At 35.3% G+C, this 18,328-nt stretch overlaps 1 protein-coding gene and 1 pseudogene across 7 annotated transcripts in view; both read right to left on the bottom strand.

The window, feature by feature from the left end:
* Positions 1–18,328, bottom strand: part of ITSN2 (intersectin 2) — a 137,385-nt gene that overhangs the window by 103,782 nt on the left and 15,275 nt on the right. For 5 of the 7 annotated variants that reach the window (XM_057740416.1, XM_057740421.1, XM_057740423.1 and 2 more), the window contains exon 2: positions 6,463–6,526. The exons of 1 other annotated variant lie outside the window; for it this stretch is intronic. In XM_057740416.1, the coding sequence (XP_057596399.1) occupies positions 6,463–6,493 (31 nt within the window). In that variant the 5' untranslated portion in view covers positions 6,494–6,526. Of the gene's footprint in view, positions 1–4,219; positions 4,323–6,462; positions 6,527–18,328 lie in introns of all 7 variants that reach the window. One more of the 7 variants, XM_057740417.1, reaches the window with a different exon arrangement.
* Positions 15,455–15,539, bottom strand: LOC130857953 (small nucleolar RNA U3; annotated as a pseudogene).

The following is an 18,328-nucleotide window of genomic DNA, read 5'->3' as shown; positions in this document are numbered from 1 at the left end:
GATATACGGAAGAACTAAAGACCTAAAATAGCTAAACCTACACACTTTCTAAATAAATACCACACACATAGTAAAAAACCTACTTGGTTTGTTAGTTTATCATAAAAAAAACAAATTAACCAATCATGATTCCTGTGACCAGGAAGGCAAGTAGTGTGCCTGCGGAACAGAGTTAATCCTGTGTGACTTTGGAAAAATGACAATGACGACGATGATGAAAAATAAGGACACAGCAGAAGGGGCCACAGAGGTGGCCGCAGCTCACCTTTACTGAGCCCAGACTCAGGGACTTTACATGCGGTGACTCGCTGACCCCCCACCACCACCCTATACATTAGGTGCTACTATTACTCCCATTTTACAGATGAGGAACCAAAACTCATAGTGTTAAAGTAACTTGCTCAAGGTCACACAACTAACAAGTGGCAAAGCCCAGATTAGAACCTAGGTAGCCTGAACTCTCTGCGCTACACTGTCTCCCAATGTACACAGATAAGATGTTCACGTTCTCTGCACTTTGACTGCCACCTCTATAACAAGAATATTACCTAATTGCGCAGGGTTGTTGTAAAGATTACCCATAATATGTAATATATCTATGTTAAAAAAACACTAAGTATCATTTTTCATCTATTAGACTGACAAAGTAACAGTAGCTAACATTTAATGAAACTTACCATGTGTCAGGTACTTTTCTAAGAGTTTTCCATGTATTGTTTCTATTAAGTCTCACAAGAATTCCATCAGGTAACTCTTACTACTATCATTGTTTTTCAAAGGAGAAAACAGAAGCATGGCGAGATTAAATAATTTGTCCAAGGCAACAAAGTCAGTAAATGTTGAAGGCAGGATTAGAATCCATGCAGGCTTATTAATTAAGAGTCTTAGGCTATCTGAGCCTTGATGATAATTAAAAAGAAACAGACCTACAAATATGTTGTCAGTTGATTTCAACAAAGATGTCAAGATATTCACTGGGGAAAGAATAGTCTTTTCAACAAATTGTGCTGAAAGAACTGGAAATCCACATTAAAAAAAAAAAAGAATCTCAAACTTGTACCATATACAAAAATTAACTCTAAATGGATCATATCTAATGTAAATGTAAGGGTTAAATTATGAAACTTCTTGAAAAAAGCAAAGAAGAAAATCTTTGTGATTTTGGATAAGGCAAGACTTTTTTTAGGACACAAATGGCATAAACCATTCAAATTTTTTTGATAAACTGAACATCATCAACATCTAAAACCTCTACTCTCTTAAAAACACTGTTAAGAAAATGAAAAGACAAGCTACAGGCTAGGAGAAAATATCTGCAAAACATATTTGATAAAGGACATATATGTAGCATATATAAAGAATTACAGATTCAACTCAATAAGAAGATAATCTCTGCCTTTAAAAATGGGCAAAATATCTGAATAGACACATCAAAGATACACAGATGGCAAATGTACACATGACAGGATGTTCAATGTCATCAATCATCGGGGAAATGTATACAAAAACCACAATAAGGTATCACTACATGCCTATTAGAGTGTCTTGAATTTTTTTAAAAAACTGCTGGCAAAGATGCTGAGCAACCAAAACTCTCACACATTGCTGGCGGGAAGGAAGAGAGAGAATTTGAAAACGTTTGGCAAATTCTTATGAAGTTAAATATATATTTACTATAATACAACCCCAGCAATACACTCTTGGGTATTTACTCAAGAGAAATAAAGACCTATTTCCAGATAAAAAAAATCTGTCATCTGATGGTTTAATAGCTTTAGACATTATGGCTAAAGTTCCAAAACCTGGAAGTAAAACCAAATGCCTTTTGCAGATGAATGGGTAAACAAATTGTGGTACACATTTATACAATGAAATACTACTGGGCAAGCAAGACAAAGATATATATAACAACATGGATGAATCACAAAAGTATTCTGTGAAGTGAAAGGAGCTACAAAGATACAAAAGGCTACTTATGGGGTATTTCATTTATATAATACTAAAGGCAAAACTATAGGGACAGAAATCTGATCAGTGGTTGCCAGTGGCTAAGTGTGAGGGAAAGGGGTAAAGAGAACTTTTTAGGTGATGGAAATGTTCCATATCCCAATTTACATGACTGTATACATTTGTCAAAACTCATCAAACTGTACAAAAAGGGTGAATTATACCTCAATAAATCCAACTTATAACAAAACAAAAATATAAAGCATCTAGCACGTGCCTGTCACATGGAGAGTGTTCAACAGATTAGTCTCCCTACTCAACCCAACCCCGGGGAGCGACATAATCAAAGAGAAGGCAGAGCGTTAAAATCTTTCTCAGGCTCTTCTTGTGATAAAGGTACTTTTGCCAGAAAATACTGAAAGTGAGGCTTTTTAGTCAGAAACCTTAAGACTACTTTAAGTCTGAACAGTCTGGTTGGGGAAGCTTGAGCTGCTCTAACATACATCATCCCCAGGCAGTGACAGACTGCTATCCTAAGACTACAGAAAAATCTTGCAGCAGAAGGGTAGCTGCGTCAATCCTTATCACGTTATAACATTTTCTTATATACTACTATCTCCTCACCTTTCTTTGAGTACCTGTCTTTGCAGTGGCCAACTCAACCTATCTGATAATGCTTACTGCTTAGTTCTCCATGACTCCAACCAGCAACCTTGACAACTTCATATATTGTACATTCATTCAACAAACATTTATGGGGCACCAGAATGTATAAGGATGTGTGGTACAAAGATGAATAAAATGAACCCCCTAAATGAGTTTGGAGGCTTTCTAATATTTAAGAGACTCCACCAGCCAAGAGAGTCACACACAACAATCAGGATTAATATTATCATGATTAATGTTACTAGCAGAATAAAAATGTTCTAAGTCATATAAGAAGGAATAATTTTTAGTAGTAATCAAATTATCTTCAAATCTGGACACTTCCCCAAAAATGACCATATTAAAACATAAGATATTAATGCGCTAACTAGCATTTTACATAAAGGAAAAGTCACATAGAAATAAGAAAACTATGAAATATATGTAGTTCAAGGTCAATTTTAAAATAGTTGATCCAATTCTGGCTTTCTTATTTACAATATATACCAGCAGAACCTTTTACAGAGACAACAGTTTGTTATTTTGAACTTCAAGTAAAACATATCCTAATCTCAATCTATATTTATTTGTAAGCCTTACAGAAGGAAGGAAAACCTAAGTTTGGGGGTGATGTTTTTCAATATTTCCTTAAAAATCTAAAACCTTTTATTTTACACTGTCTGCTGATCACATTAGAAATGTATTAAAATTCTATCCACTGCCCCCAACTCATCACTAAATTGACAGTGTGGTATTTTCATAAAGATGCCTGCTGCTTAGTCTCACCTAATGCCTCTGTCAAATATGTTCTTATGGTCTATAAAGAAGGAAAAATACACGTTTACAGAGTATCCACTATATGCTAGATCTCATGCAGTAAGTAGTGTTATCCCTGTTTTACATATATAGATATACATACATACACATATGTATGTACACACACACACACACACACAAATAAGTTCCACATGGTTAGCCACATAGCTGGGTAATGGCACAGCAGTATTCTAACACAGAGTTCTGAACATACATGATTCAGACAGGCTATATCCCACTTGTACGCTATAAAAATTTAATGATATCAGCAGTAGTCTTCATTGGTATATCTGTCAATTTCAAAATAATAGTCAAATGATATATGTTGACCTAGTACTAAGTTAAATCTCTAAAACACAACTAAAGCCTCGATTTTAGGGACTTGAGTAATAAATGCTTGGTTTGTTATATACGCAGTACTACAGCTGATTCTACAGGCCCAATGCTCAACAAAAATTTCTTAATTACACAGTTGAAAAGAGTAATGAGCTCGAAAATTCTAAAAAGGTAATAAAGCTCTAAAAATAAAAATGGTATTTTTTCCTCCTAAAGCCACCAGCTGTTCCTTTTCTCTCCTTCTTCCTTCTCTCTTCCAGATTTTAGATGGAACCACTGTCATGGGCTTCAGAACTTCTGACTCATGTAACCAGTCTTTAGTACCTCCACAATTTTGAGGCTGAAACAAGCCTCATTACACTACAATATCAACTGATATCTGAAGTGGCCTCTTGCCTATCACTTATGGCTCATATATCACACCCTCTGTATTTACAATTTCATTAAATTTTTGAAAAGCAGAAAGCAAACCTACCATGATTAAAGAAGGCTTTGGCAAGGATGATTCTGCTGGTGCAGAAGACATCAGAAGTAAAATCACAAGTGGTAAAAATACGATGCAATGATCTTTTTTAGTTCTGTTAAGGAGATGGGAAGTGAAGCAAACAGACTAAGAAAAGAATATCTGTTCAACAGCGCTTTCTGAGATGTATCTGCATTGCCCAATACAGTAGCCACCAGCCACATGTGGCTTTGAGCACTTGAAATGTGGCTGTGTGACTTAGGAACTCAATTTTTTATTTTACTTAATTTTTGTTAATTTAAATTTAAATAGCCACATGTAGCTAATGGCTACTATATTAAGACAACACAGCTCTAAGAACCAAAAAAGTCTAAAAAGTCTGTGGTTAGTCTCAAGATGATAAAGCAGACATGGCAAAGTTTGAGGACTATGTCAGAAGTATTTAGACAAACAGCTTGGTCTAGGGAGGGCACTTAGAGGCAAGTTCCAATGGTATTGGGCTTCAAAAAAATTTACCCAATCTATAACCGAGAATTTACTAAAGGAGCAAATACTGATTTTAAAGGTTTTGTGCTATACAAGGATGCTTCTTTCAGTAAGATCTTAAACCCTGAACTGGACTTAAACTAGATATATACAAGATTATCTTCAATCTTCAGCTATTTTTAAACTAAGTAGGAGGGTAAGTACTTCCTAAGAACCACAGCCTGCATTAGCTCTCAATTTTTCAGAAGTTTAAAAAAATTACTATCTTTAATCCTATATATATTACTCCTAAATTAATTGTCCAACATTTTAGACAATTATTCAAGTAATCTTTTTTTGTCATTGAACATCTTTTTTGTTGCCAGTATTTTATATAGAAAGCAATCCGTAAATGTTCAGAGAATGGAAAAAAACAAAACAAAGAAAGACCAGGTGTGTACTGATTTCTTCTATGTTCATTTTGTTTATAAAACTGGTTAACATGTTGGTTGAAGTTTATAAGTAAACAATGTGTTTACAGCAAACTTCTTCGCATGGGGCATAGAAATCCTCAAATTTGAGTAGAGCACATTACTACTACAATTATTACCCTTGATTCTAAACTTACATTTATCATTCATTATGGAAAAAAATTAATTAAAAAAATTGTCCATGGCATCAAATAATCTTTATAATCTCATACCATTTCCAGAGAAGGAGCAGTGCTCACATCTGAAAATGCAAAAAACAAAACAACAAACCTCTTATCTTAAGTCCATCCTTAAAAGATAGAATCCTACCATACATTTGAATTTATTTTTACTTTTTATGCAAATAATTCATTTTTCTAAAACTTTTCTAAATCTCACAAGGTCAATCCTGAGTCTTAAAACTTTAGATATACAACATATATTTTCTTTATTAACAATGTACTGATTTAGCCCTATGGGTGAGAACAGGTATTTTTTTTAAAAAAATGTAATTGATCAGATACTAGATGGTAACATTAATAAAATCCCTTTGTGAAGGTGGTGGAATTACTAGTGATTTTTCCCTCTTTTTTTTCTTTCCAGTATTCTTTACTAATATTGTTTTCAATTTAAGTGTTAAAGAATTATTGATTGGATTCTCTATTTCCTTATATTTATAATTAGCTAATAAAATTTACCTCAAAATTAAGAACTCAGCATCTTTGATTTGTTTAGCAGTTTAAAAATATAATGTATTTTCTCAATTATAAATAACATACACAGTAACAATACCTATTAAGGGTGGTTAATGTATATGTGGGAAATAAACTAAAGCTAGAATCAGAAAAAAAAACCTTAAAAACTTTTTATTATTGAAATTACCTAAACATTTTCCTCTAAAATGTTTCTAATTTTATGCATATTATTAATAAATGAATTATTTACTGGTTTAATCAGTTTACAATCATCTCATGCTATCAAAAGCACTTTTAATATTCTCCACTTATGGCACTATGCATTTTGTCCTCCAGTTTTATGCATTAAACACAATGTATGTTTAGGTTATTCTTAACTGCTCAAAGGCAAGCACACATTCCAGATGATACTGCAGAACATGCTTCTACTGAGCTGCAGGATTTACTGCATAATATTCTCATAGAAGACACATGCAGTGTTCCGAAATAAACTATACTTTCAACAAGAATACTTTCAGTTTTGCATTTATAAGTTTAAAGAAATATATCTAAATGAATATTTTATAACCTCTAGCAAAAAAAAACCTCATAACCTCTATCTTGCCATAAGCATGAAGCTACTTACCATTCATAGCTGTGGGAAACTGAGCCATCATGGTCCTGAATTTTCCTTGCTAGCACTCAGCCATCTGCAACATGAAAACACTGTGCCATTAATAATACAGCAAGGGCAGCTCACAGCTTACTGCACCTGCTAAGCAGCGGGAATGTCTGTTCCCTTCAGCTCACACTTCCAACAGAAAACAATGCAGAGCTTCGGCTGCTGCTGAACAAGCACGACTTTGGGGAAGGGTAGGAGATTTTGTTGGGTAATGGTGCTGCCTTTAAAATAAAACCATTTAAAAGAAAAACAGTCATATTTAATAGAAAACACTGAATAAAGAAACCTTTGGCATGAACCAATTTTGTAGAAATTAATTTGGGAAAGAGGAGGGTTGTTACAACTAGGCAAGAATTTATTTCAAAGAAATCAACTCTATAAGTGTACAATAACATGGAAATCCATAATACTCTTCTCCTTCAAAAAAAAGTCCCAAACAAGAAAAATATCTCAAATAAATGTAGCATAGCTGTTTAATTAAGTTCCACAGGTTTATAAAAATGGACTAAAAGGAACTATTAAAACATATATGTTTATTTAAACATAACTAAATGTGCTGAGCAAATATTCTGCACTAGGAAGAGAAGGGAATTTGGAAATTAACAGCTCTGTGTTCAAATCCCAACTCTGCTATTTTCCTAGCTGTGATCATGGAAGAGTTACTTAACCTTATTGAGTCTCAGATTTCTCATCTGTAAAAATACTTTGCAGGAGTTCTTTTAAAGTATTAAACATAATCCAGTACGTTGCCTGACACATAGTGGTGTTTGATAAGTGGTTTCCTGGTGTCCAGGCACGGCGAGTGCAATATAATTTTGAACTCTGAATTCACCATCTTACTACAAATAAATTCAAAGTTTGTTCCATGAAATCGTGAGGGTAGGACCAATCAGGGAGAGTGAAGACCTAGTAAACTTACAGTAATGCACTTAATAATTAAAACTATGGATTATAACATTGTAGGAAGACACTACTGTATTAAAAGACCACTCAGTAACTCATCTATTTACCCAAATCATTTAAATATTAATATTTTTAGAAGCCTGAGGAAAAATGTATGCATGAGCCGTCTGAACAAAGAAGGTATAAACAGTTGCACATGGTGGTGAAAGTGTCACCAGAGGAGCTGGCGGACTAGCTGCCAAGAAGTGTTACAAGGTACCATATTAGAGCAAATGCAGTGTGCTCAAGGAGGAAGATGGCTGTACCAGTATGACCACCAAAGTAAGTCATGCTAACAAAAAACTGGTGCATACATCCAGTTTGTTCATTTACAATGAGGAATTTAATGGCTAAGAGAACAAACAGCAACTTTTCTTCCTATAAAGCAAACGATCATCTACTAAATTTTGGCCAGATCATTGTGTGGTGAGCAAAGGGACTTAACTGTGATAAAATACTTAACGGTATCAGGCATTAGCAGTCTGATACATCTGCCTACACGACAAGGATAAGCAAGGACTGGGCACTAGGGATAGGCAAACCCCCAATAATGCTTTGAATGGCACTGCCAGTTTTAGTCTTCTGACACCCAGCTCTTCTATATGTTACCATGATATACCATCCTCCCTCTCAAAGTGCACATTCTTATTTTAGATGTTAGCAAGCTTCACTGCAATGGAACTTTAAACCTTTTTACCACACTTAGACTTCACCTGTCACTACACTCTTCTTAGGTAGGAGGAAATTTTACCCATGTACAAGTTGGTTTTCTTCACTCCTTTCTCAAAGGGTAATCTGAATTCCAGGTTTGGAATTGCTTACTATACAGAAAAATAATATCTAAACTGTGGTGAGGTGGTCAAGGACTCCTAGAGGAGGTACTGTGTTGAGTTTTAACAGGTGAATAAGAATTAGTTATAACTGTACTGTTAAGAAACTTGGACTTGAACCTGTGGCTGACAAGTTTTAAAAGGTTTTAAGGAGACACACAGTCATATTTCACATAAAAGACAGTCAATTGTAAAGAAAAGGCCAAGCCTGTAGCAGGGAGTTCAGTTAGAATACCTGGCACAGATGAGAACGATATTGGCACCTGATCTGGAACAGTGGCAGCAGGAAGAGAGGAGAAGGGATGAACTGGAGATACAATGAAGTGCTTAAAACAGGTAGAACTCAGGGACTCTTTAGATATATGAGATCATGGAGGAAAAGGAATCAATGAGATGACTCCCAGAATTATAGCTTGAGACCAGGTAAAATGTGGTGCCACCAGCTAAATAAACACAGAAGGAAGTTTCATAAATCGAGTTTTGACTACAAGTTCCTCAAATATAGAAATTCTACAAACAAGTATAACACTTTTACTTCCCCAATTTAAAATTATCACAAGTAATGTTAAACCAAAATAAGCCAAATCTTGCAAAGAAACTATTGACTTAGCAGATATGCAGTAGCTAGGGCCCCTATTTCATTAGGTCTCTGGGAGAGAATTTTTTTTTCCAAGATCTTATTTTTTTTTTTTTAGGCAAAATATGCTTTCAGATACTTGAAAATACAGTTAAAAATAACTGCTACCATACCTTTAAAAAGATTTCAACTCCTTTTTGTTCTAATCTTCATTCTGCTTAATTTGTAATTACAAACTATTTTGTTTGTATTCTAATATGTTTACTACATCCACTTTTTAAAAATTAATTTTCATTGCAGTATAACTGCTTTACAATGTTGTGTTAGTTTCTACTGCACAGCAAAGTGAATCAGCCATATACATATGCATATATCCCCTCTTTTTTAGATTTCCTTCCCATTTAGGTCACCACAGAGTACTGCGTAGAGTTCCCTGAGCTATACAGTAGGTTCTCATTAGATATCTATTTTATACATAGTATCAATAGTGTATATATGTCAATCCCAATCTCCCAATTCATCTCACCCCCCACTCCCAGAATTTTTAAATGTGGGAGAAATCCTCCAAAAGCATTACCTACAATGCATTTCATAACTGCCAAACATCATATGCATTACCAAAGATAGCTTGAAGAAAAAGCAAAGGCTTACAAAAGACAAATAAGGAATAGGATCCCACAAAGCCTTAATCAGTTAGATCTAGGTCTAAAATTTACAGATCATCTATCTAGGACCTCTGGCTAGTCATCATGTACTCTGTGAATACAACAGAATGCCACATAACCGATGCTCAATAATCACAGGTATAATCCTGAAATAAAACGAAAAAATGAATTAAATAATGAGAAGGGCAGGGAGGGCAAATCCCCTTATGCAAGCTGAAGGTACCAGCATTACAGAATATTCTACACTGGATTTAGCCACCCATGCATACAGGTACCATATTATAACATGTATGTTATGCATGTAACATCTGATTGACTGTGGTGACATCTGAATATGGCAGCATAATTTGTTGGAACCAATAAGCTTTATTTTTAACTTTATATATGCTATATTTAGGAATTTTTAATGCAAAATATTACATTATGTTTGCCCAACTATATTTAGACTGCTCAGTTGACTTTTTTTTTAAGTTATTTATATATGTTTCTGTGTATATATATTTCAGATTATTTTCCATTATAGGTTATTACAAGATATTGAATGTAGTTCCCTGTATTATATAGTAAATCCTTCCTGCTTATCTATTTTATGTATAGTAGTTTGTATCTGTTAATCCCATACTCCTAATTTATCCCTCCCCACTCCCCTTCCCCTTTAGTAACCATAAGTTTGTTTTCTGTCTGTGAGACTGTTTCTGTTTTGTATATAGATTCATTTATTTTTTTAGATTCCACATATAAGTGATATTATATAATATTTGTCTTTCTCTGCCAGACTTACTTCACTTAGTATGATATTCTCTAGGTCCATCCATGGAATCATTAAGCTTTTAAAGCCTACCATTTTATATCTATTATGTTTATACTAATTCTCTCTGGCCTGTTGTAAAATAATTACTTTATGCTTAATTCAAATCTATATTTGCAGAGAAATAATAACTATGAAATTTATAATAAAATTGAATAATTGAATAAAATTATAATTTTGAAAAATGCAACAGATACATTTGACGTTTTTAAAAAATCAACAGTTTTACATTATGTAATCATAATAGTTACCATTTACTAAGTGCTTACTATCAATGCAGTGCACTTTATTATCTGTCATGCTCAATATTCATTGAGAATTTAAAATATTTCAGTTCTGTACAAGGAGCTTCACACATAGGAGCTTGTAGACTAGTCTACCAGGTGCCAGATAATACTAGGCACCTTTGATAATACTAATAATCCTCACAATATCCCTGGAGGGCAGATGATACTGTACTCATTTCACACATGAAGAAACTGAATGATTAAATTACCTGCCAAAATTCAGTGAGGGATGAAGCCAGGATGCAATCCCAAACCTGTCTGATTCTAAAACCCATGAACTTCCCATGGACTTTATCTGCCTTTTCTGCTCTTAAATGGGGATAATAATTAATGCTGAGTGGGTCACTGGTTCCTGCAAGCAGCAGATCAATTTAACTCTTGCTACATTTGTAACAGAGAAGAAAAACAAGCCAGAGATGCCCTCCAACACTAAGGTCTATATCAATCACATACATAAATTAGGGAGTGCTAATTATTTCTTACCTCTTGGTATAACCCTTTGAGAGGAAGAAAGGGTAATCAGGATCTCCCCAGTTATAGGCTTGATGTCTGTTTCAGGCATGTGTGATTGAAGTCAGTATCCAATAAATAACTCTCTACTCCTTAATGGTGGTAACATGTAACGATCGGCAATCTTGGCAGTTTGCAGTTATCATATAATCTGAACACTGTGTTAATTATCAATGGTTTTAGAATATTTAGTGGAGATTTTCCTGCTCATAATAAGTGGAGAACTTGCATTCTTACCTTTTTAGAAACCAAGAGAATACGTGTGGTAGATAAGAGGCATAAGGCAAAGAGCACTGCTTCAATTTAATATAATCCAAATGCAATTTGGAGAATGTGGGAAATACATTCATACTAAGGCAGAGAAAAGTAGAAATGCTTGAATAGGAGTAGGAAATCCTTCTTCTACAAAGGGTCAATAAGACCCAGAAAGAAAGAAAAAAATCTGTAGCCATTATAAGTAAAAAGTAGTTCAATTAAGGTTGGGTTTGTTTAGAAGCACAGAATTACAGAAGGAAACAATTACAGTAATTATTTAGCCTACAATCCTCAATTTTCAGGATGGGAAAACTAAAAGACTTCTATGAGCTCATACAGCTAGTCAGTAGCAAAAATGGTCCTAGCAACCACATTTCTAATGTCTAGTGCTTTGTTTTCAGGTTTCCCAACTTGCCTGATTATATCACCTGGGACATTTTCTAGTTCTACAGATTCCCAGGCCCATCACCGGGAGATTGTGACTCAGTAAGTGGGTCATTACATGAATTAGGGCATGAACCTCTTAAAATGGTCTTCCTGCCTTCCACAGAGCTACTAGTTTTTTCTACAACATCCACTAATGCCCTTCTCCTGCTTAAATTCCCCCACTGATTACAAGTTAAAGCCCAAACTTAGTATGAAATATGGCACCCTTCAACCATCTACTTTACCACACTCAGCTCTAGACATTTCCCCTAGATTCAGATGTCCTAAGTGTATCCACCTTTCCCTGAAACAGAGAGGCTTTTTTTTAATTCCTCTATTCCTTTGTAAAGAGCTGTTCCCTCTGCCATGTTCACACTTTCTTCTCATTCTTCAACTGCCAACTCAAATGTCACCTCTTCTTTGGAAGACTTCTGTCCTCTCAGGTAGTTAGTCACTATCTCCTAGGTATTCCCATAACACCTGTTCCTCCCACAATAACTTCACTTATCATACCGTATCCCAATTTCACATGTTTGCCTGTTTCACTTTTTCTGGACAGAGACCATTTTTATTTACTTCTATGCCTAGTGCTTAAACCAGATCTATTTGCTAAACAAATGAACTGGGTAAATGAATAAGATGGCTGAGATATGGGGGGGGGGGGGGGAAGAAAGCAAGGGAGGCATAGAGAAAGGTAATACTGAATTGAATACATATACAGAAAAGAAACTGGTAAGAAAGCAGAGCAGGCTCCAAACCACTTCCTTGAAACCCTGCAGGCATCAGAGCTGTGGATTTTAGACCAAACTGTCTCTTGCAACATGGCCCTTCTGTAACATTCATTTATTTTTCTTGTAGGTACACTTTTAGAGATAAAGGTTTATTTCCCATTGAATTTTAAAAGCTTTTTATTGGGATGAGGAGAAAGGCTTCAGTTTTTCAATTATACTTTGAATCATGTTGGTTAAATGCTGATTGATGTAAACAGATTTGACTGAAGGTCTGACATTCAAAAGCAAAGACAGTCAAGTTTCTGAAGGCATATCTTATCAAACTTTCTCCAGTGCCTCTTCCACTTCACATGCTACATACACAAAAGGCAACTCTCCAAACTTGCTAATTAGTTGGGAAAAATGTTCTTTCCCCATCTGATTCCCAAGGAGATCAAGGTCAGTTCCACAAAAGAATGATTAGAGCAAAATACCTACTTTTTTACAGTTCCTGCCGTAAGATGAAACTTAGAGTACATATATTCTCCATACCTGTTCCCCATCTATCCATTCATTCTTTCTTTCACCCACGTATTTATTCATCAAACATGAAAAGGCACTATAATAAAAGGATTTGAAGAATGCTATGAGAATCAAGGGGATAGAACTAACACTATTTCAGAGGTAAATCAAAGTATGGTACAAATCACAAAGGAAGTAATTTCTGTATAAGAATTATCTAGGGAATTCCCTGGTGGTCCAGTGGTTAGGATTCTGGGCTTTCATCGCTGGGGTCCCAGGTTCGATCCTGGTCAGGTAATTAAGATCCTGCAAGCCACACGATGTGGTCACACACACACATACACACACACACACACACACACACACACACACACACACACAAAAGAATTATCTAACCTGAGGTCAGTGTCAAAATAAGACCACTTATAGATGTGTGGATAGGCACTGTTACAAAGAAAGTTAAAGTATCTGAATCTAAGAGAAGGACTGCTTAAAAGAAGGAAAGTACACACAGCAAGAATAGCAGTAGAGCCTTTCCTACTCAAAGACAGTGTGATTTGAGAGTGATATGATTTCAAAGAACTCATTCTTAAGGATTAAAAGAGACCTTAAGAAACCCAATAGTTTCAAATTGTGCTCCTTACAGTTCTAGAAATTTCAAGGAGATACAACAAAGGTGGGAGAGGATACCAGTTTCAATGAAAATAGCTCTGTTTTTGTGTTTTACATATTGAGACGTCTCTATAATGTTTTATCTGGTGATTTTTTAAAAAGAGTTAATTTAAACATATACTGAATTCCATCCCCTTTATTTAGGAACAATTAAAGAGAAGCCAAAGAAATGAAGTAACTTGCCAAGATGACCCAATTTAAGGAAGAAAGTATATCATGCTATTGATTTTGAATTTCACTATACAAGTCATGGAGAGTCAGTATCTAAAACATAGTTCATGTTCGAGCTAGAGACACAGATTTGGTAGTCACCAGCGATTGGGAACAGTTTTTGCCATGTCAATGAAGGACATTATCCAGGGAAAGCATATATAAGAAACAAGGGAAGAACCTGGTCTTTTAAGGGCAGAGAGAAAGAATTCTGACAAACAGTACAGGAACTGAACTGGATCTGAGTATCCTGAGGCAGGGACATCAGTCCCTGGTATAATCCAGGTGGTGAAAATTTGAATTTGTGCAGTGGAGAAGAGGCTTTTCAGAGGTAGAATGGACAGGATTTTCTGGTCAGCTAAATGTGGATGATGAAAGAAGAGCATCACAGATGAGTGTCTATCTTGGGTGACTGTAGAGTGATAATATTAACCAACAGAAGTTCTAAGAAAGTAGGGAATTCGATACTAGATTTGGGGTGTGAGCAACAGGATGTTCAATTTTGAGCATATCTAATCTGACATACCTACAAAGACATCTAGATGGAGACATCAAAGAAATAGTAAGAATTCTGTTTAAGGCAAAAACCCAGACTTGGTAGTCATAAGGGGTTGGGAGTAGTTGTAAACATATCAGTGAATGACATATCCACAGAAAGTATGTACAGGAAACGAGACGAATGATCAGAACAGAGGTTGAGAAAAAGGGCAGAAATCAGGATATAGAGTCAAGAGTTTCAAGGAGATGATGGTCATATTGCCAATGTCATGGAAGTCAAGGCTAAGCCATTTATTAGTTTAGGCAATCTGTTGTGAGTACAGTTCCAGTATGGTGAGCTGGCTGTAAAAGTCAAGTTGAAGTAGATTAGGCAGTAATCGGGAGGTGAAGTGTAGGTGACTCAAGAAGTATGTTAAGGAAGGGGAAAAAGGGGTGGGAGGGGAGATAAGGGGCTTTAGGAAAGAGGATAGGTTATAAGGCTTTACTTTTTCCATGGGAGAACAAAACTACTTTTAGAGGAAGAGGGGGAGATTTAATTTTCAAAAGGGAAAAAGAAAGGAGGTTACCTAACAAAAGTCTGGGTCCAGAGAAAGTGGAAGTTGACGCTCTTAAGTATAAAGTTAGAATCTGGGACAGAACAAAAGGCAGGAAAAGTGGTAGGGATGAACGTACGTAGTCTGGAAGCAGAGGAAAAAGAAGCTGAGAAAATGAGAAAGTACAGCTTTTCTTTGCAACTCTTCCAAAGGGTCAGACTGAAAACAGACTCTGATATCCCAGGCCCCCAGGTGCCTAAACACAAATTTCTCTCCTCCACAGGCCAAAAATCAGAGTCACATGCAAATCAGTTCCTATTAATCAACCAGACATGCATTTTAGCTTGTGTTCAAATTAGCTTATGCCTTACACATCAAAACATTTGTTAAATCAATGAATGTAGGGAAAAAATTTCTAGGCAGAGGTAACAGTGTGGGAAGAGTGTGGTCTGGGAAAATAGGTGGCAGCTTATTCATATGAAATAGTGAAGAGCTAACAACAATGCAAGGAACTATGACAACAGCTGTAAAAATAAGTACTGCATCAATACTTAGCTAATATGAACTACAGAAATGATCCCTGAAAGTACAGTCTTAATTCCTAGCTAATACAAATGTAAATCAGCACAACCTTTCTGGAAAGGAATTTGGAAACATACTTACTTATAGCCTGCCTTATTACAGAAGGAATTAAAGCCCCAACAAAAATACAAAACACAAGTAAAAAGTAAATTACTAAATGAAGGCATACAGAAAATAATGATCACTGTACTTCACACTTTTGTATGTCTGACATTTTTCATAATAAAAGTTGAAAAAGAAAACTAGCTTTTGATCTCCATGCATCTGACTTGACCACTGGCTCTCCTCCTTCACAGCTGTCCCCTACAATCACTAGAGTAATTTCTTGACTGCCTTAACACTCTCCAGCATTATTCCCATAATAATTCTCAGCGATGTCAATATTCACACAGACGATCCTGCCCTCTAAGTCTTTGACCACCTGTGTTCCAAAAATCTTATCCTCCATCTTATCTTAGCCATCTACTTCCAGGTCACACCCTAGGCCTTGTTATTACCAATAACTGTACTCTTCTATAATCCATTTCAAGTCTCCCATGCCCCTTTCACCAGCACCATCTCAGCAGTTCCTTAACTCCAACAATTCTTTAACCCTACCTGGACCTACAAACTATTCGTCTTACCAACTTTTCACTGTCCCTAATGTTCCTTATATCCTCACAACCTTCCTGATGTCCTAATAACCCTCCTTACCCAAATTAAATATCACAGTCCACCACTATAAGCAGTTCGTTGTACACAGCCTCAACTTCACTCTCCTCTCTCCCCTGAATACTACACATCTAGCAAAATCCCAATCTTTTCTAAATCCAACTCTCTATAGTTATTCTATGACTATATAAATGAAGTTGCTGACTGGCCTCACTTTGAATTCCTGACTTGTAACTCAAGTGGACCTTATGTCCTGCCTGACAAGTCCACATTTCCCTAGTCTATTTGCTTTCCCACTCTCCTAGATGAGTACTTCACACTGCTCTTTCAATCTCCCAGATTTGTAACACGTTACAAATACTTTTTATCCAGTTTGTTCTTATACCAACTTTGCTATATCTTTTTGTCAATCTTTTCCTTTATGACTACTGAGCATGCTATTATGCTAAGAAAAGCCTGACTCATACCAGAAAAGTACCCAAATTTTCTTCTAGTACCTGCATATGTTTTCAAAATGCATATATTTGCTCTATCTGGAGTTTTATTTTGGGATGGAAAGATAAATATGAGTGAATTATTCTCGCCCCTCTTCCGCCACTGATGATGCCCATCACGTTTTCTGAGTCCATTTATGAAACAATTTAGCTTTTCCTAATCGATCTAAAATGCATCTCTTTTCTTATACACTAAGTTTACTCATAGCCTACATTTATTTCTGTTCTGTGGGTCTTCCAGTGTACTCCTATCTTAGGGTTTTAATTACCACAGTGTTAGAATATGCAGTACCCTATTTTTTCATAATTTTTGAGATTATTCTCAGATGCATATTTTTGCATCCTTAGGTAAAGCCCTACCCCGTCTCATTTATTTCTAGGTACTTTACGGTTATAGTAAAAATGACATACTTACTTTATATATTTTTGGTATACAAGAAACATATTCATTTTGGTAAATTTATATTGCAATGAACACATCTGGTTCATTTGCCCGCTTGACCCATGGTTGTTTGTCTCATGACAAAAACATCCGACATATTCCAACTGGAGCATACTATGATATACCTAACCAGTACCCCTCAAAATTGTCATCAGAAACAAGTAAAGTTGAGTAACAGTCACAACCAAGAGGAGACTAAGGAGCCATGACAATTAAATGTACTACGGTATGGGATCCTGGAACAGGAGGATATTAGGTAAAAACTAAGGAAAAGTAAATAAAGCATGGACTTTAGTTAGTAATAATGTACCAAAGTTGGTTCATTAATTGTAACAGATGTACTGTTCTAATGTAAGTTATTAATAACGGGTAGAAGGGTATATAGGAAACTCTGTACTGTCTGCTCAATTTTTCTGTAAATTTTAAACTGTCCAAAAAAAATAAAGTATATCAATTTTTTAAAGAAGGCAAATACCACAGGAATAGAAGGTTTAAGGTAAAAAACATGTGCCTTTAAATTTGGCAACATTTATCCAAAACAAAATACCCACTTGCTCCATTTGTAAGAATTTATCTTAAGAAAACAATCCAAAGGAGGAAAACAGAATGCAAACATGCATACCACAGTGTCATCAACAGTAGAAAAAATACAAATAAGGTAATTTATCCAATAGAGAAAGGAACAATAAGGTTATATTCACTTAGAATAATATGCATCTCTTTACAAATGATAATTTCAAGGTTACAGTAGATAGGTAATATTTATGATACAATGTAAATTTTTTAAAAATATAAAATTCTAGAACTGGATGCAAATATTCAAGATTGTCAGCACGTGTCAAGGATTAGAAGAAAACCTCTTAAGGGAAATGGATAATAAGTGCTTATTATACATTTGCTAAATAATAATATTCATAACAGTTTTATTTATAATAGCAAAATACTTGAAACAACCTAAACATCTGAGAACAGAAGTGTGGTCAATAAATTAGAGTCTACTGCTAGATAAAAATATCACAGCCATTAAAACTTATGAAAATTATGAGACAACACAGGAAAAAAAAAATCTTCCATGTAATGAGTAGACAAAAATCTACACTATGATTACAACTACATAAAAATTATATATGGGTGTGTGTGAGTGTATCAAATGGAGAGTTCAAACTCCAGCACCCACCTCCTCTTCCTGGAGGCAGGTGGGTGGGGCTGAAAATTC

The sequence above is a fragment of the Hippopotamus amphibius genome, chromosome 7, assembly GCF_030028045.1.
Source record: "Hippopotamus amphibius kiboko isolate mHipAmp2 chromosome 7, mHipAmp2.hap2, whole genome shotgun sequence".
Lineage (NCBI taxonomy): Eukaryota > Metazoa > Chordata > Mammalia > Artiodactyla > Hippopotamidae > Hippopotamus > Hippopotamus amphibius.
This window is presented reverse-complemented; position numbering and strand designations above follow the sequence as displayed.